Consider the following 19147-nt stretch of genomic DNA (forward strand, 5'->3'; position numbering starts at 1 on the left):
CGGTTGCCCGCCGCGACGGGGATCCCACCGGGCACCGGCGGTAGGTTAATAAATGTGGCGCGTGCGACATGAGGTCATACAGTACCAGTTCCCTGCTGCCGATCGGGTTCTGACATGCGATTTGCTTTGTTTCCTCGAGGCAACGTGGAATGTTGCCCACGAGCACAGCCAACGGATTTGCTTCGACGTTTTGTGCATTCCACAAAAATAGTTGAGAGCATTCCCTTCAAATTCAAACAAGATAATTATATGCATCGTACTCCATGGGACGTTTTTTGCACTAGCTAAAAAGTGCCACTTTTAGGGGCAAGAAGTGGGACGTTTATCCATACAAATTCTCGGCTGCAAAAGGCGACACCACAGGAACAAAACAGTTGATCAGATCAGCACGATGACCAGCAGAGCCGACGGATCACACCATCATTGCGATTCGATATACTGATTCTTGAGGGGTCAAAACAACAAAATAGTTGGACCGGCCGGGAACGGTGGACGAAAGGGAACGGGTCATCCATCAACCACTAATAGTCTTTGCCCTCATCGCAAGGCCTAAAACGTCAATGGAAGGCGATGGTTGGAGCCACGTAGCTTTCGCCGCGGCTTCATCATGCAGTACGACGAGCAGAGAGTATGGCGCACTTGCGTCGTGCCATGCATTGCCAGGCTTTCGTCCTCGGTCCCCCATCCGCTGCTAACAGCCACCCCTCTCTGTGCTCTTCCATTCTCTACCAAAGGCAGTAGGCAGAGAGGACTGTTGCCCAAGGGTGCTCCGGTTAGATTATTGGTACAGCCAAACAGGCACCAAATCCAGCTTTAAATCAGGCACTGCGCACAGGGTTTCTCCTCCATGAGGCTACCAGAAAATCTGGACTAACATCCATAGAGATGGACTATAGAGCATGGCCATGCCAGTGTCATTTTCCAGCAAGGCACCATCTGGTGTGGTACGACCAAGCTGTAGATGTGTAGGAAAGTGTTGTAGCTAGATTGCTGTACAAGGTTGCACCGAAAATGTTGTAGCTCGTGTGACCACCCACCAACCCTTCCAGGACGAGAATGCCTGGCCATGAACAGGCAAAGGGGCACCACAAGAGCCTCTAGCCTCTTCATAGCTCTGTGTTTTGTTGTTTTGTTTGGTACTGCGGTACGGTTCTCAGAACTCCCCCATTACCTCCTGCAACAAACTTTAAATGCAGCCTGCTAACTTTTCGGAGAAGGCAGAGGCGGGCAAGTTCACCGATACTAATGACCAATCTACCTGGGCCTTGTTTAGTTGGGGAATTTGGGAGGTGCCAAATTACTGTTACAGCACTGTAGCACACTGTAGCGTTTCGTTTGTATTTGTGAATTATTGTCCAAATATTGACTAATTAGGCTCAAAAGATTCGTCTCGCAAAGTACAACAAAACTGTGCAATTAGTTTTTAATTTCATCTACATTTAGTACTCTATGCATGTACCGCAAGTTTGATGTGATGGGGAATCTTCTTTTTGCATAGTGTCAAAGTTGGGAGTTGGGAGTAACTAAACATGGCCCTGGTGCTTCAGATCATTCCTCGGTCAAAGCCTCCTTTGGGTTTTCATGTGAAGTCACATTAATCCCCAACTCCCTGGATCAGCATCAAAGCTGGTACGGAATGCGCATTGACAACATTCCGAGACAGCTTTGAATTCCCTGCGATCCCAATCTCCCATTTCCGCTTGGCAATGGGCCGGGGTTGATAGAGACAAATACTGCTTGCTTTATAGTCTAGCTATAATACACCTCTAATTTAAAATTTGGCGAGTTTTTGTTCTTTTTTGGAACGAAAGATGTCGCCGCTTAAAAACAAAACGGCCAGCTAAGAGAATATACTAGCAGATACTACCATGTCGAATGGCCGAATCTTTGGGCACGGGATTAGAAATTCGCCCGGCTAGATCCGTCCTCCATGTCTGGCCTCCATTTGTGATTCAACAAGTAATCTTTCTGAAATAAATCATAAATGATTCAACCAATAATCACACGAGCCGAAAGCAGGAAGGCGAGGGCCCCTGACAATACTAGTTTACGGGCGAAAGAAGGCGGTGGGAGCTGGAAGCACACGGATGGAAAATTCCGCGGTGCCGGCCGTTCCCCATCGGCACGGCGGGCGAGTGCTAAAAATAAGCTGATGGTGGCCTCGGAAAGCTCAGTGCAGCTGCCGGCAGAGCACAGCAGCCAGCGAGACCCAGCGTTGGCGTCGCCGCACCGGCACTCACAGCTGCCGCACCTCCACACCGACACCCCCCGGGCCCTGGTTCTCCTCCCTCACACACACACACACACACCAAGCACAAAACCCTCTGCTGCCCGCCTCCCAAAACACGCGCAAAGGTTTCGAGCGTCGAGACGGCAGGAGGAGCGACGTTTTTGTGCCACTTCCATACCGTTCGTTCTTCGGGAACCTGGCGGGGTCGTGGCGTACTTGCGTCCTCTGCACGCCGGGTCGCGGTTAGCGATGAGGGGGAAGGTTGCTTAGCTCAGTTAAGCTCCTCTTTTCAGGGCGGTAGAAAAAGAAATACTACTCCAGGAGTACGTGAGCCTAACCCCATGCTGGTGTCTTCCTCTCGGTGCCCGACATTGTTTCACGGCGGTGGTTAGTACGAGCCCAAGGCGAAACTGATGGCGCAGCGAGCTCGGCAAGTGGCTCCAATGACTACCGGACGGGACAGCTAGTGCCATTTAAAACAAGTCACAGCTCACCAGATAGGCCCGAGACAGACCGTCCGGGACAAACACACGAACGGGTCCACGGTCCACCAATGGACAAAGTAATTAGAGACGCTTTTCGCTCAATAAGCCTCTTTTCTAATGAAATGTGGTACTACTGATAGTGGCAAAAGAATCTTATCATGCTGGTTACCTAAGGGGTACTTCTATAAGCAGAGATTGGAAATGGAGAACAGAGTGAAGCTAAAATCTCATCATTAACAGTATGTGTGTGTGATCAACATTGGGCCAGCACTGCAGCTCATACAATTCCTTCACCAGATTAACCAGATTGACAGCACATACTGTATATAACGGAAAGGCAGACGGGAGTTGTTAGCAGTTAAACAGTTAAACCACACATAGTATTACAGGCAGCTAGTACCAACTTACACTTGGCTACTCGAGCAAGAAACGGAAAACTGTTGACGGTAATAGCACCTAACGACCACTACTAGATTCACTTCATCGTCCCTACTTTCAGACACTGATCGATCAAGGAGCAACACCACTCTATCCTGAAGCAACTTTGGTAGGATCAGATGAGACGATCAGTACTTCACGGGCATGCCGAGTCGATCCAACCTGCCGGAGCCCGGGTACGCCTTGTTGGTGAACTTGGCGTGCAGCGAGGCCGCCGACCTCTGCGCTGCGGCCGCCGTCGGCGCGTACGGCCCCGTCGCGAAGGCGTTCGCCGCCGACGCCTTGCGAAGGGAGCTGGACTTCTCGTATTGCGGCCTCTGCTTGGGCGCGCTCTGGGAGCGCGCCTTGGCGCGGAACGACTCGGTGTTGGCCATGTAGTTGGGGTAGTCGGAGTAGCCCCCGAAGAGGCTGCGGGAGCACTCGCTCTTGGTCGGCGTGAACGGGCCCCGCCGCGAGCTCCCCGGCCGCGACGTCGCCGAGAAGAACTGCGGGCTGTCGCAGAGCTCGGCAATGTCCACGGGCAGGCGCAGCGGGCTCAGGGCCTCGCCCATGCTCACCGACGGCGGGCTCGGCACGGACTGTTGCGCCGTCGTGGAGTCCTTGGACGGCGACTCCGGCATGGTCGCGTAGCTCCGGCTGTTCTGGTCAGACGTCATCGTCGAGCACGGTGAATGGTGATGGTTGCCGCCGCCGCCGCGCCTCTTGGAAGCGTGCCGCCCTGGCTTGCCGTTGTCCACCTCGAGAATCTTTGCGTTCTTCTCGTCGTCCATGAACCTCTCCTCCACCCACCGGTCCAGCCAGTTCCTCCCGCAAGATTCCGACCTCTCCCTGCCCAGCCTCTCACTGCCCGGTGTCTTCGATGAGCTCCCCTGCACAAATCACCTCACGATTTGTCACGGTCATCACAATGCACATAGGAAACGATGAACAGAGGAATCAAACATTCACCTTTAGAGAACCAGAACGGCCGTGCCTGGGGGCACCAGCATGATCGTACTTCTCCGGCGTCGGCGGATCCTGCAATGCACATCCATGAGGCGTAAGAACGCGCCCGAAACGCGTCTGGCTAACAAGCGAAAGAACCACTCACCGGATGAGCAGGGGCCTGCTGCGAGCGAATTGCGCGGCAGGCGCGGGCACGCGCCTGGACGCGGACGAGCGCGTGCATGCACCGCAGCGTCTCCGCCGCCTGCCGCCGCACGATGTTGCCCCGGACCAGCGCCTGCAGCTTCACCAGCCCGCGCAGCGCCTTCAGTGCCCGCCTCGCCTTCGCACGGAACAACAAGCAGGAGCAGAGGGATTAATCAGTAATGGTCCCATGGCCATGGGCATCTCACACATCCGCAGTGTAAACCAGGGTCGGGCAACTTGGCATGCCAACCACCACCGCATTACTACGACTACGGCGCCTAGCACCTTCCAAGAACAGTAACGCGGTAAACTAGGCGCAAACGGCAAGAAAGGCCATCCAATTTCTTGAGGGAAAGGGAATTAAAGCGGCCATGGCCATGCGCGGATGCGCCCATGCGTTGCTTGCAGAAACGGAGCCTAGAGACTAGACTAGAGGCAGTAAAGACGATGGCAGACCACAGATACCAGAGACTCAACGTGGCTTCTCCAAGCTGGAGAGGATGGGGTTACCGCAGCAACTTGTACGTTACACAGGAAGACGGAAATTTCTACCCCCATCAAGCAAAGGGGGTGATTTTTTGGAACAAAAATGTTTCCCCTACCGCTTTACAGTCTGTATTCTTGGTATGAAGCTTAAAGAGGTGACCCGTGTTTTTTTTGGAATTTTCACAAAAGATTTAGTAACTGAAGAGTGAAAAGAGCGTGAGAAGCTAACCAGGTAGCCACGGAAAGCGGCCTGGATCCGAACTGCCGCCCACTCCTCCCGCTTGCCGGCGGCCGGCGCGCACCGCCCGCTGCTCGTCAGCCGAACCACGGCGGCGGCCGCCTGCGCCGCGGCGACGGCGGCCTCTGCCACCGCCGCCGTCGCCGCGGCCACCGCGATGGCGCGCTTGCTCTGCTCGTCGTCCGCCTCATCCGTTGCCGCAGCGTACCCCCGGCGAGGCGTCGCCGAGGGCTGCACCGGAGGCGTCGGAGGCCGCGCCGCCACCGGCGCCGGCGCCTTTTCCCTGAAGGACTTCCCGAACCCCCAGCGCCTCTTTTCCTTCACGGGCTTCGTCTCGGCGGCCTTCCTGCCGCCGCCGAGCAGCCCGCGCAGCCACCTGGGCGCCCAGCCCATGTCCGCCGATCTACCGCTCCCCGGCAGGCGTCGGCCGCATGAGGCTTCCCCGTTCCAGCACTTGGCCGGAGTAGTGGGGGAAAAGAAAGAGCGGGAGATGAAACAAAACAGTGAAAACGCGCACACGCTTACACCGAGAAGAGCAAAAGGCAGCAGGAGAGAAAGGAATGGTCTAGTGGAGGATTAGAAGGTCTAGTCTTATAGAGGAAGCGAAGACGGTAGGGCCCCTCTGTGCGAATAGTTTATCCTATTCCGGGGCGATAGTGCTAAACTGTTGGAGCGTTTTTAATGCGATCGTGTAGAGCTGTTGATTTAGACTATTTGGAGGGTGGCATATGGAAAATTGTTGGTGTTGATCCTCTGCTCCGCCGGTGGCATGGCCGGCACGGTGTTTGACGGGCTGACTCCTTGGTCAAACGCTGCTAGAAATTGTGGTTTTCCGGTACTTGAGATGTACTAATTAACTGCCAAATTCAGGGCTCTGAAAATAAGCGGGAAATGAAAGTCACACAGATGTTTGACATGAGAAAATCTAGTTCACATAAGTAGAAAATCTTGATTTAAAAAACTTTTCTACTCATATGATAACACGTTTTAGCGTTATAAGTCTATTGAATTTTCACACTTAACAAATGTAAGAGGCTATTTTCGCTAGCGATTGCTTCTTCTACAGGTTAGTGTCGGCTTAAAGGAGGCCTGGGACCGTCCCACTTTGATTGTGGAAGCGTTAAATAACAATTGGATAGATATAGACAACGGTTTGACTGATACGTTTGTTAGGGAGTTATGATCTTGGTGGCTTGGATCTGCAAGTGGCGGCAAACGTTACAACTACTATCTTAAGGAGGAAGTGACATATGAAAATATTAAAATAAAGTACCTCTTCAAGTTCAAACTCTTAATTACATTCAAAATCAAATAGGGTGCATCAATTCAAATATATATAGAAATAGGCAATAAAGTCACTTGTTTCTATCTATTGTTTTGTCGTTTGTTACGGAGAAACCTGTCCATTAGCCAACCACGCCTACTTCCTCCAAAATTAACTTGTTCAAATCTTTCTTGCATGCTTTATTCCTATGACACTGACGGCTACCACCTGGTCACTCCTCATTGGATCATCACTTAGCTAATGATCATTGCTACCCGCATCAGTGAAAGAATCATCTTAGGAGGTGTGGTCTAGTGGTTAGTAGAACATGAATGACCCAGGGCGAGGAAGTGTTTCAGCCTGTAGAGGAATGCCTTAGCTGGTTCATCTTTTAATTGCATGGCGAGGCAACATCGTATTTCATATAATCACGTTCAATGTTGGCTTGAAATCAGGTGGCCTTGGACGGGCAGGTACGGTAGTCATCACGTCTCGTCATATACTGGTGGATTCGCTAATGATACATGTGTTTGATTGCTTGAATGTAATTTTGTAGAGTTGTATTGTATATTTGGATATGCGGAAGCACAACGAGTGGATGCCTCATCCTAAAAAGTATAATGTTTGGTTGGTTGTATCTATGATGCAATATCCCTATATTTTACGGATGCAATAACCATAAAAAATTCTAATTTTGAAAATTGTAATATTGCAATTTGAGCTTTTGGTCATCCACCAATACCTATGATGATATGGTTATCGACAAATTTCCTTAAGATAATGATGTTCTCTATACTTATTCATTTCTTGAACAATTTTAGTCATCCCACCACTGAAAAACCGAGAGCATGTTTAGATGTTGACTAAAATTATTGCACTCCTTCGTCAAACATTGCCTAAGCAATAATACTCTCGGTTCATGGCCGAGTTCCAAAAGGCAATACAGAGACTTGCACAAAACTAAGCACGCACTGTCTCCTGTGTCCCATGGCCTCAGAAGATCCTCATCCTGCTCAACCGTTCCTTCCCTCGAACTACTCAGATCCCCCCCGGGTCAGACATTTCCTCGACGGCCCACTGTGACAGCGGAAAGACCACAGCAGCAACAGTGAAATTCGCCGCCTCCGTGATGCCTTTCGTCCCTTCCCCTCCCGCGTCGGCTTTATCCCTCCCGTGGCGCGAACAGCGCACGCCCGTCGGATCCGCCGCTCCACCCCCCGTCGCCGCGCCACGCGTCCCCCCGAACCATCCTCCCAGCCAGCGCCAGGGCGGGGCCGCCCTCTACTCCTCTGGTTGGTGCTCGCCCTCGTCCTCCGCTGGCATCCTGCGCTGGCATGCAAGGTTGAGGTTGCTGTAGCGACGCTGACGACGTGAGGGCTCGGCCGCTCGTACCCGCTGGATGGGGCGCCGGGACGTGACGGGGGCTGTGCCAGGCTTTGGCCCCGGAAACAGCACGAGCCTACCCGCGCAGGCGCAGGGGCAGGGCAGGCAGGGCTATCGGTTCGTTGTAGCCTGACATGGGGAGGGTGGCGTGAGCGCGCGAAAGGCAGTGCAGCGCCGCTGCGCGCCAGGGCGAGGACGAGGAGAGGACGGTCACGTGGACGGACTGCCGGATTCGTGCTTGCGTTGCTTCCGCTGGCATGTGGGTCCTTGCTTGGATGGATTCCCGTTGCTTGCTGAGATGGCGTCACATATCTGTCTGGGCCTTCCTGTTGTTGGGGTCTCTGCCCGGCCGGCAGCCCAGTCGATGGTTTAGATGGGCTGCATCCTGCGAGGCCCAATACGCCTTCAATTTCAAGGGGGGAAAAAAAGAGGGTGCACTTTAGTAATATTTTTTGAAATAAAGTCGTCGATAAAGGGTAAAAGGGGAACCTGGTTGACCACCATGATCTCTAACTTCGATGGTAGCCGTGCGGGTCGTCCTTGACCTGTTTGCTACCAAACTTGTAGTACGCGACGCAATGATCGTGATTCGTGACAGACGACGAGGGGTACGATAAAAGGTTTGGCTTTGCTGCTTACGATGGATTAGTTTCCGTCACGAAGGCCTGGTTTGGTTTCCCTACTTATTTTTAAGCACTCGTCACATCGAATGTTTGGATACTAATTAGAAGTATTAAACGTAGACTATTTACAAAACCAATTGCATAAGTGGAGGCTAAACGACGAGACGAATCTATTAAGCCTAATTAGTCCATAGTTTGACAATGTGTTGCTACAGTAAACATTTGCTAATGATGGATTAATTAGGCTTAATAGGTTCGTCTCGCTGTTTAGTCTCCACTTATGTAATGGGTTTTGTAAATAGCCTACATTTAATACTCCTAATTAGTATCTAAACATTGATGTGACACTTGCTTAAAAATAATAGCAAAGTAACCAAACGCCCCCGAAAGACGGGAGCCATCATTCCAGATGGCCTGTTTGGCAGTTTGAGCGATCCTCGTTGGCCGCGGCGGCGGCCTCGGTATTTCCAAAAGCTGTTGCCGCTGGCGCAAGCGACAGCCAAATCGAAGCCAAGTCGAGCGCTAATGAGTAGCAGCACTGCGGGTGTTCTGTTGGCGCAGCCCATGAGCGCCACTTCGTTTGGTCCCTGGCCATTGCCTGATCCTTGCGTACAGACGGTCGAGTGGTACCACAGCCAGAGCATAAGATAACATAGTGCTAATCAACTACTACTTTGTCTATCAATCCGATCACGTTGCCAAGCAAAGCCTGCTCGGCTACTCTTCAGAACTACAGTACTTCTGTTAATAAAAAAAAATCTTCAGAACTACGTTGCTGAGTGCGAGTGTGCTCCTGTATTCTGATGTCTTTGTTCGCTGGGTGTACTTTTATCCCGGCTCAATATTTAGAAAGTGTAGAACCCCTTTCATCTGAAAAGAAAAGGAGATGCCGCCGCCACGCCATCATGTACTGCGGTAAAGGTGGAAAGAAATACAGGCGGCAGCGGCGGGAGCTATCCCCGGCTGACCTCGAACCCGAAGTTCGGTGGCTCGAGAAAGAAAGGGTGACGACCCTGTAGACTCAAAAACTGTCGTGTACTCGTGTTTTACAAACTTACAACAACTCGGTCTGGGATTTTGGCTTGCTGACGGACTGGGCCTCGTCTCATCTGACCCTGACTGGTAGTGTGGTTGTGCTTGTGCCGACGCCAAAAGCACAAAGCAGCAAGGGGACGTGGTGCCCAGCCCACGGAGCTCAGGCAATCTGGGCGTGATCGCCGTCAGCGAGCCGGCTGTCTCTGCCGGCGACAAAACTTGAGCCGTGGATGGTGGTCGCGTCACCCGTATCCTCCCAAACTCCCAAGTCCCAACCACCCCATAGTACCATCCACACCCCCACCTGCCCGTCGCCGTCGCGCACGCCCCAAATCCGCCGCGCTGTGCTGTGCCGGCCGTGTGCTGTAACATTGCAGTACCCTGATGTTGATTGGGCCCATCACTGCGGGTTATGAGGATATAAGAGGGCGTTTCGTGGCCTGATTCGATTTCAGTCCATCATGTTTCAGGATATAAGGGCTTGTGGGCTATGTGCCTTTGTCAAACAGGCAAACAGCATAGCATGGCGCCATGGCCTTGCTTCCCCAAAAGAACAACTCCTTTTTGGTAAAATCGACCATGAGGTAAGTTCAGGCACTCGGTTCTAACTGGGTCAGCAACTCAGCACACACGAACAATCTTAACAAATAAAGTCTGAGCGCCTCCTGTGCTCAGAAGTTCTACACGAGGTAGCATGCTGATAGTGGCAGTGATACCATGCTATGAGCCTATGACACATCGGCGTCTCAATGTCCACAACCACAAGCATGAAGGTAGATTGCAAGATCACGGAATGACAGTGATACCAACAGCAAATTCAGAGAGGCCTCGAGTCACACTGACGCGCTAGACAGTCACGTCAGACGAGTAAATCAGACGCTTGAGACGACCTGCTGGATAACGAGATCAAATTCTGCAGGAAAGAAATTGTCGGTGGCATAAAAATGACATCAAGCAAGAGAGAGGCATGAACAAATTTGCATCTGCAAAGCACAGCCTGCCAATGCCAATTTATACTTTTCATTTCTGCATGCACATATGATACTAGGACATGAAATTTTGTACAATGCCCAGAAGATAAATTCCCTGCCTCCATGAATCACGGTTTCCTTTTGGGCATTTTTACGCGTTCATACACTGGTAAATCGAACGTGAATTGGATTTCTTTCCCCCAATCAGAAATTTGTCTTTTAAAATCTTCTCAAATGTTGGATCGTCAGAAACTTTAAAAGGTGGGAAATAGTGCTCCCCCTATATTGAATTAGCAATTGGTTGGATGAAGCTACTCCTGTTGATATTGGTCGGGCTCTATTTCAGTTCGCTGGCATCAGCAATGGTGGGATGTATTGTGACTTGTGAATGGACGCTGCCTTACGAAGTTACGATCACTGAAATGGATGAAATTGCTACGGTCAGGTTGTTGGTCAATGAAAAAAAAACTTGGTACAATTCTTGAAGGAATAAAACCGGTGTAGTGTCAGTTTTAGTTCCAGGTTTCACTGAATCTGACAATGCAGTAAACATGTGGTGGTATTTGGGCTCCAGAAATGAACAAGATGAGCCTTTTCATTCGATATCCTCAGTCATATACAATGACTTGGCAATATGCTCATGCGCAACATCGAATTTCATACACACTGCCTGCAAATTAGAACAACAAGCGGCACCCAGATCTCAAGTTTTGATGCCACAAAAGAGTTTCATAACATGAAGCACCTGAAACTTTCTGAGATAAATCAGCTCCCGATGGCCAAGGAGAGAAACATTGGTTTGAATCAGTGTTCTTTCTCAATAACATTCCATATGTTTGGATTCGCACGATTAGGTGATGGACGCAAGACGAACTCTCGCTCGGCGACGGCGCATCCAGCGTGCCCGACGACGGGTACAAGCTCCCGGAGGAGGGGCAAAGTAGCAGAGAGACACAGCGGCGGTGGTGGAATGGAGTAGTAAGGGGTGCGGCAGGGGAGAACCGGCGAGGAAGAGGAAGGGAGGAGCCATAGGAGGATCGGAACCCGTTCGCCGGCGACGATATGGCTGCCGCCGTCGCCGGAGCGAAAGGGCATCAGCAACCGAAAAGAAGGGCAACTCTGAAAAAAAATCAGGATCTCGCGATCCAAAATAGGGGGTCTTCGTAAATAGTAAGGGTGTTTGTATAAATATTTGGATCGCGACTATTAATCGCGATCCAAATTAGCGGGGTTAATGTAAATAGTTGGATCGCGATCGGGTTTCTGCAAAACCTTTAGGCCCCTCTTCTCAGGCACCGGCGGCGAGTCCACGACACACCGTCCAGTCCCCATTCCGCCGCGGCGACCACGCCCGCGCCCTGGGCGGCGCCTCGCCGTCTTCTCCCGCGCCACGCCGCCGTATCCACGGCCCGGATTCGCCGCTGCGGCGGCACCTTATCCCTCACCGACCTCTTCTTCCGCCGCTTGTGCCCCAGCCCACTGAGCTGAGGCAATCTGGGCGTGATTGCCGTCAGCTAGCCGGCTGTGTGTGCCGGCGCCACCAGATCCTCCCAAACTCCCAACCACCTCTTGGATTCTACCACACGTCCACACCTCCAAAGCCGCAGCGCCGCCCGTTCCGCTAACTCCGCTCGCGCCGTGCTGTGCCCAACTGCCGCCCCTGCGCACCGCACCCCGGTGGTTAGTTATGGTGATTGGGCTCATCGCTGTGGGCTGTGAGCACTGCATTACTCCACAAACAGTTGAGTTAATTAGCTTTTCATACATTCTGTTGAAGTGCTTAATCTATGTATTTCTTTTATGTTTCCTTGTAGTCATTTCAACACTGCAAGTACAGACGGGATGAAAACCAGTTGTATATCTTTGCTGATGACAGTGTTCCCAGATGGGTTACAGAAGCTCAACACATAGATTTTGACACTATGGCTGGAGCTGATAAGTTTGGGAATATCTATTTTGCTCGTCTTCCTCAGGATATCTCAGATGAGATTTAAGAAGACCCAACTGGAGGCAAGATTAAATGGGAGCAAGGGAAGTTAAATGGTGCCCCTAACAAAGTGGAGGAAATCGTGCAGTTTCATGTTGGTGATGCTGTCACAAGTTTGCAGAAGGCCTCTTTAATTCCTGGTGGAGGTGAATGTCTTATTTACGGAACTGTGATGGGCAGTGTGGGAGCACTGCTCGCATTCACCTCCAGGGAAGATGTTCACTTCTTCTCTCACTTGGAGATGCATCTCCGTCAGGAGCATCCACCATTATGTGGAAGATATCATTTGGCTTACAGATCTGCTTATTTTCAGTGAAGGTAATTTTTTTCTGACCTTTCTTTAAACAATATTAATACACTGTCAGGATATTGATCACAAGATGTTTCGTATCAGATAGCATATGTTTCACATTAGTGCATGAAATTTCTTTGGATGTCATTACAGCTGAACTGCAAAGACAGTTTGAAGCACACTGTTACTGATGAATTTTGTTCTGTCACAAGATGTGAATGGATGCGGCCCCTGATCTTAGGAGGGGCTCCCTCTTCCTCCTCCTCCTTCCCTCCCTTCTCTTCTTCTTCTTCCTAAAAATCATGGAGGAGCTGGGGCTCCATTATCCAAGCGGCGGTAGGGGGGCTTGAGCCCCGCCTGCCCCATCGCTAGATCCGCCCCTGGATGTGATAGATGGTGATCTCTGCGAGCAGTATCCATCCCTACCAGCTGATATGCAGAGGAAGATTGCTGATGAGCTCGACAGAACTCCTGGTGAAATCCTGAAGAAGCTAGAAGACGTCAGGAACAAAATCATCTAAGCCCACGGTGTAGTTTGAAAGAAATAGGCAGCGGCAATACAACCGTCTGGTCCTCGATACTTCAAGAATTGCATCCAGTTTGAGCTGTTGTAGTTCTTCAAGATGTGATGCGGCCATTCAACAAGTTCCGAGCAAGCTTGCGATTTGGTTCCTTTCTCATGCTAACTGGTCCAGTCTGCATTTTAGAGCTAATCAAGCATTGTTTACACTACTGCGCTGTATCCCTTAGATCAGCTTTCAGCTGATGTCTGACTATTTGTCGCTTGGCTTGATGTAATTGAAATTATTCCTGTTGGATGCTAGTCGGTAGCTACCTTGCTAATGTACCATAGAAGTTTTTCGACCTGTTAGATGCCTCAGTGCCATCCCTCTCATCAGATTGTTAAGCCGATGGAATCCTTAACTGCTATACATCTTCTCGAATCTTGCATTATATTCAGAACTTTTACTTTCAATTTAAGTTTCTTCCATTTTCTACTGTGTGCATGCGTGTTGTTTTTGGGTGTGCCCAGCTCATACGCATAAAATGATTTTATCTTCGTTTCAATTGCACTTGAAACAAATGATTTGCTCTTATGCATTGTTCAACATCATAAGCAACCAGCACGATGGGTAGAATGCCAATCAGGTTAGGGCCTGTTTGGCAACCATGTGTTAAAGTTTAACACCTGTCACATCGGATGTTTGGATGCTAATTAGGAGTATTAAACATAGGCTAATTACAAAACTAATTGCACAGATGGAGTATAATTCACGAGACGAATCTATTAAACCTAATTAGTCCATGATTTGACAATGTGGTGCTACAGTAACCAATTGCTAATGATGGATTAATTAGGCTTAATAGATTCGTCTCGCGAATTAGCACAGGGTTCTGCAATTAGTTTTATAATTAGCTCATGTTTAGTTCTCCTAATTAGCATCCGAACATCCGATGTGACACTGTTAAAGTTTAACATCTCGTATCCAAACACCCCCTTAATGTTCACAGCGGGGCAAACGAAATTTAGTGGAAAGAAAGTGAAAAAAATAGTATTACAAGCTCCAATAGCCTAGGCATTCATCAGGCCACGTGTTACCAGCTCCAATAGCGTAGACATTTTTCAGAAAAGCTCAAAAGGTACATCTCAAACAAACAAGCCAAACAGGTCCTAAAAGAAGCATACAAAATTGCATAACTAATAATTAAAGCCCATCAAACCCAGATACAGGCCAGCATCAATACAGAGAATCAGAGATACATGCTCCAAGCTTAATCAGAATTTACCAGTAGCATGGCACATTCAATCTCATCCAGCCTTCGTTTATACTGTACTTATATACAGGACGACTATGCCATCTCAATCATTTCGCGAAGAGGACTCTTCAATGTTTTATCTAAAAAGGCTTTGAGAAAGCTAGCTTCAGAGAGGAGATGTCCAAGACTATGATTAGAGCTAAACCCTCTCTGAAGGCCTTCTTAACCCCTTGGTTGTGTAATCTCAATTAGCTTTCTTTCCTGCTTTTTTCTTTGGGCCTTTGGCCTTGTACATGTACATATCTTTTACATATATAAAATAAAAAAGATCTAGAGGTCTGCTGTTTCATAAAAAAAAGGCTTTGAGAATGTCTCTATCTTGGAGCTCCCTGCAGATTTCGATAAGCGGCAATTATATCACAGGTAAAGTGAGAGGAAATGTTTTTTTTTTTCAGTTGAAGTGTAGCCCAAAAGTACAGTGTACATAGTTCAGTTAAGTGAAAGCAATAGCCAGAATGGTGATGTAGACAGAGCACAAATCTTTTTAGCAAGATCCTTCGAAGCCTCTTCAGGATCGCCCGCAGCCATGCCCGACAGCGTGAGCGCTCAAGCACGTGACTCTTTCTCGGCTCAGATATGGCGATGGCGGATGGAGCGGGTACCCTTGCTGCGGGAGAGCTGGCTCGTGCTGCCTATGGCTCGAGTGGGGATGGATAGCTCTCCGGGCTGCGGCGGACGGCGAGGACGGCGTAAGGGCCGGAGCACGAGTCGACGAGGAGACAGAGCGGCAAACCAGAGTCCAATTTGTAAATAATCAAAATCAGGAGGGTATTTTTAAATAATCGGATCGCGATCAATAATCGCGATCCAAAATCAGGGGGCTATCTGAAAATATTTAGGGCCTACCTGTAAAAAGTCGAGCCAGCGACATGGCCGCCGGCGAGGTGGCGCCGCCGCCGCCGCCATGGCCCCGTGTGAGCCCCCGACAAGTTCCCGCGTGCATCCGCTGGCTCCCGCTCCCCTCTCGCGCCGCCGATGGCTCTGGCTCCTCCAGGGATGCCGTGGTGGCCTGAGACTGATGAGCCTACAGCTCGGCGCTGCGGCGCCCGAGCGCGGACGGCGGATGCGCTGGTGGTGGTGCGGGCCGCGGGTGGCGTTTGCTCGTCGCTAGCCCTGGCATTGCAGAGTGGGTAGGGCTGGCAGCTTCCTCTTCTTCACCGATGTCTTGGCTACTGTCTTGGGCTCCGGCTCCGCCTCCGCCTCCGCTCCTGGTCCCATTACACTCGCAGCGAGTATGTCTGGTGGTCCGCCGACGGCAGGTGGTGCTCGCAGCTGCGCACGGACTGCTTTGCTTTTATAATGCACTCCCAAGTCCCACAACCAACAGTCCAACATGCTACAGGTTGTAGAATGTATCCGCACATACAGTCGACCTGACAGGCTGACACGTTGTAAAATGTATTAATTTCCATCAAGAGATTCAAGAGTAGTTTCTTCATGAGGTACTCTCAACTGCGTGTTCATATAACAGGCGACCATAAAGTTTATTGATTCAGTAATCTCTTGTACAACATGGCAATGAAGGAGGACAAAGAATTCCACAACTGCAGAGCCCCTATAGCTCAAACACAGGCCTGCTCCAAGCTTGACCAAGAATAATTGGTAGCTTGGGGGATTCGATCTCATCCCACCTTCATTTATGTTCTATCTACTAGTATACAAACACTAACAAGATCATGGTTTTCCAAGGAGAGATGGGCGGAATGCGTGGCTTTGTACCATCTCAATCCTTTCGCGAGGATCTTTCATCGTTTCATCCCTCAAGGCTTGGAGAATGTCTCTTGCTGGGAGCTCCCTGCAAATTTTGATATGTCAAGTATAATATATCAGAAGAGTAACATGAAGCAGCTAAAGGCATGAGTGAGAAGTGTTACTTTTTCACTTGGGCTGCAGCCCTCACTCCTCAAGCACACTGTCAATTCTCCAGTTATGCAGCCTCTTCAGGATTGGGTATAGTTCAGCAGGAGCAACTCGTTTGTTTTCTTCTGGATGTTGCACACTTAAGCTGGGTTGACTAAGCAGCTCAAAAAATGCACCAACGGCAGAGATACCCTGTCCGATGGAACGAGAAAACGATCATGGTGAAACACACCATGTTAAAAGGAAAATGAACAGTTGCAAAAGTCAGGGTTGTGAGATATCCAGGAAGCTTTGACATCTACTGTAATATTCGCCTTTCAACATTTGTCAAAGATATTCCCAAAATAAAGTTGAATGGAATAAAGAACATGGTTATATTATTACCTGAATCATTCCCTTTCCCCTGAGACTATCACCCATGTCAGGACTCAACTCTCCCTTGGCAAGCATTTGTCCATACCATACTCTGTGACCTTTTAGGAAAATTACATATGTGTTAGCCAGCAGAGGACCAGCAAGTTTCTCAGGTTGTTCTGTTAGCACGTGAGTAATGAATATCATCTCTGATGTGCAATGAGCAAAATATACTGATTTGCTTGTTGCACTCTCATTTGTTAAAGCTGTCACCATTCCTGAAACATGAAGAGAAATATGGTGAAACGGAAACTCACAAAATGTAGTAAAACAAAGTAGAACATACTATCCCATTTGTGTCCACGGCCATTTATGACAAATACAATGTTGAGTCAAAGAATGGAGATTATCAGAAAGTAAGTAGCAACTATTTAACTTTATATCCCTATTTCAAGATTTTCCAATTCGATTGTTTTTTTCTCTTAAAATTCTAAGGCACCCTTCTGATTTTAGTGTACCCCACCCTGCCACCCATACTCTATTAAGGCAAGAGGTCATGGTAATGGCCAGATGGGTGACTGTTAAACAGATCGACTAAACTTTAAACATAAAAGACTTTCATGGGTCGGCGGAATGCCTACTGTTTGTTCCTCGAAAAAAAATTCTTCCTCCAGTACTGAGTGCTCATGAGTGGAGGGTGTTCATATAACAGGCACTATCTCTTGTACAACTAATAGTTAAACGACTATAGTGGTCTAGCCCCCCAGCCATATTGATGGCTTAATATCTGTGCAAATGAGGATTCGAACCGTGGTTGCTCGCTCCACTCTAGAATGAGCTAGCCAACCAGGCTAGAGCCCATTTACACAACTAATAGTTAAAGCCCATCAAACTCAGATATAGGCCAGAATCAATACAGACATACATGCTACAAGCTTTATCAGAATTACCAGTAGCATGGCACATTCAACTCATCCAGCCTTCATTTATATTGTATACTCATATACAGGACGACGACTAAGGCCATGGTTTTTGAAGAAAGATGGGCGGCAGAGTGCATGGTTATGCCATCCCAATCATTTCGCGAAGGGCACTCTTCATTGTTTGATCTCAAAAGGCGTCGAGAATGTCTGTAGCTTGAAGCTCCCTGCAGATTTCGATAAGCGGAAATTATCTCACAAGCCCAAGCCCAAGCCCAAGTGAGAAGGAAATGAATTTTTCAGTTGAACTGCAGCCCAAAAGTACACTGTATATGGTTCAATTAAGTGGAAAGCAATACCCAGAATGGTGATACAGACAGAGCACAAAGCTTTTTAGCAAGATTCTTCAAAGCCTCTTCAGGATTGCCCCGCAGCCATGCTCGGCGGCGTGAGCGCTCAAGCACGTGACTCTTCCTCGGCTTGGATAGTTGGATGTGGGGACTGGCGATGGCGAATGGAGCGGTTTCTCTTGCAGTCTTGCTGCGGGAGAGCTGACTCGTGCCGCCTAGGGCTCGAGTGGGGATGGATCTTCACGCTCCGAGCTGCTACGAACGGCGGCGAGGGCGTCGGCGTAAGGGCCGGAGCATGAGCCGATTAGGAGATAGAGCGCCAAACCAGGGATCAATTTGTAAATAATCGGATCGCGATCAATAATCGAGATCCAAATCAGGGTGGTATTTGCAAATAATTGGATCGCAATTATTATCGTGATTCAAATAAGGGGGGTATTTGAAAATAATCGGATCGCAATTATTAGTCGCGATCGGGGCTATTTGAAACTATTTAGGGGCTTACCTGTAAACATTTTGGCCGGCGGCATGGCCGCCAGGCGCCAGCGAGGTGGCGCTGCCGCCGGTGACCTTCGCCAGATTCGCCACCATGGCCCCGTGTGAGCCCCCGACGAGTTTCCGCGTGCATCCGCTGGCTCCCGCTCCCCTCTCGCGCCGCCGACGGCCCTCGCTCCTCCAGGGATGCCGCGGCGGCCTGAGACTGAGGGGCCACGGGCCTCGGGCCTACAGGCTACAGCTCGGCGTTGCGGCGCCCGCGCGTGGACGGCGGTGGCGTTCGATCGTCGCCGCTACTAGAGATCGGGGCTGCTGACTTGGCCCCGCTCCTCGTCGCATTCCACTTGCAACTTGCAACTGAGGGATGGAGCTTGATTCGATTTCAGTACACCATGTTGAACCCATGTTTCAGGGTGGAAGTGCTTACGAGTATGTGTGGGCTATGGGCCTTTGTCAAATAGCATAGCAGGGCGCCACGGCCTTGCCTCCATAAGAACAATTCTGGTAGAAATGAGCATCAGGTAAGTTGAGCAACTAGTAGGAGTAGGTTCTAACTGGGTCAGCACACGCGAAAAAACTAAGCTAGCAAAATCCGAGCGCCTCGCTTGCTCAGAAGTTCTACAGGAGGTAGCATGCTGACAGTGATTCCATGCTATGACACATCAGCGTCTCACTCTCGACAGGCATGAAGCTAGCTTGCCACGATCTCAGTTTTGTCTGAACAGAAACCTCATCTGAACAAGGCAAGATCACGGAATGAGTAACGGAGCCAAGTCTACACTGCTAC

General features: G+C 49.7%; 2 protein-coding genes and 1 pseudogene across 2 annotated transcripts; 1 reads left to right on the forward strand and 2 right to left on the reverse strand.

The window, feature by feature from the left end:
• Positions 1–2963: 2963 nt before the first annotated feature.
• LOC101772499 (protein IQ-DOMAIN 1) lies at positions 2964–5566 on the reverse strand. The gene is made up of 4 exons (XM_004976475.3): positions 5000–5566; positions 4244–4420; positions 4102–4170; positions 2964–4022 (listed from the first exon to the last, which is right to left on the reverse strand). Exons 1-4 carry the CDS (start codon positions 5399–5401, stop codon positions 3282–3284), a joined length of 1389 nt encoding a protein of 462 aa, XP_004976532.1. The 5' UTR covers positions 5402–5566; the 3' UTR covers positions 2964–3281.
• Positions 5567–11163: 5597 nt separating this feature from the next.
• On the forward strand, positions 11164–13493 carry LOC101772904 (annotated as a pseudogene).
• A 2347-nt stretch (positions 13494–15840) lies between these two features.
• LOC101773319 (probable glycerol-3-phosphate dehydrogenase [NAD(+)] 1, cytosolic) lies at positions 15841–18697 on the reverse strand. The gene is made up of 5 exons (XM_004976476.2): positions 17875–18697; positions 17546–17742; positions 16626–16873; positions 16282–16433; positions 15841–16176 (listed from the first exon to the last, which is right to left on the reverse strand). Exons 2-5 carry the CDS (start codon positions 17559–17561, stop codon positions 16056–16058), a joined length of 537 nt encoding a protein of 178 aa, XP_004976533.2. The 5' UTR covers positions 17562–17742; positions 17875–18697; the 3' UTR covers positions 15841–16055.
• Between the last annotated feature and the right edge of the window lie 450 nt (positions 18698–19147).

Source organism: Setaria italica, chromosome VII, assembly GCF_000263155.2.
Source record: "Setaria italica strain Yugu1 chromosome VII, Setaria_italica_v2.0, whole genome shotgun sequence".
NCBI classification, from domain to species: domain Eukaryota; kingdom Viridiplantae; phylum Streptophyta; class Magnoliopsida; order Poales; family Poaceae; genus Setaria; species Setaria italica.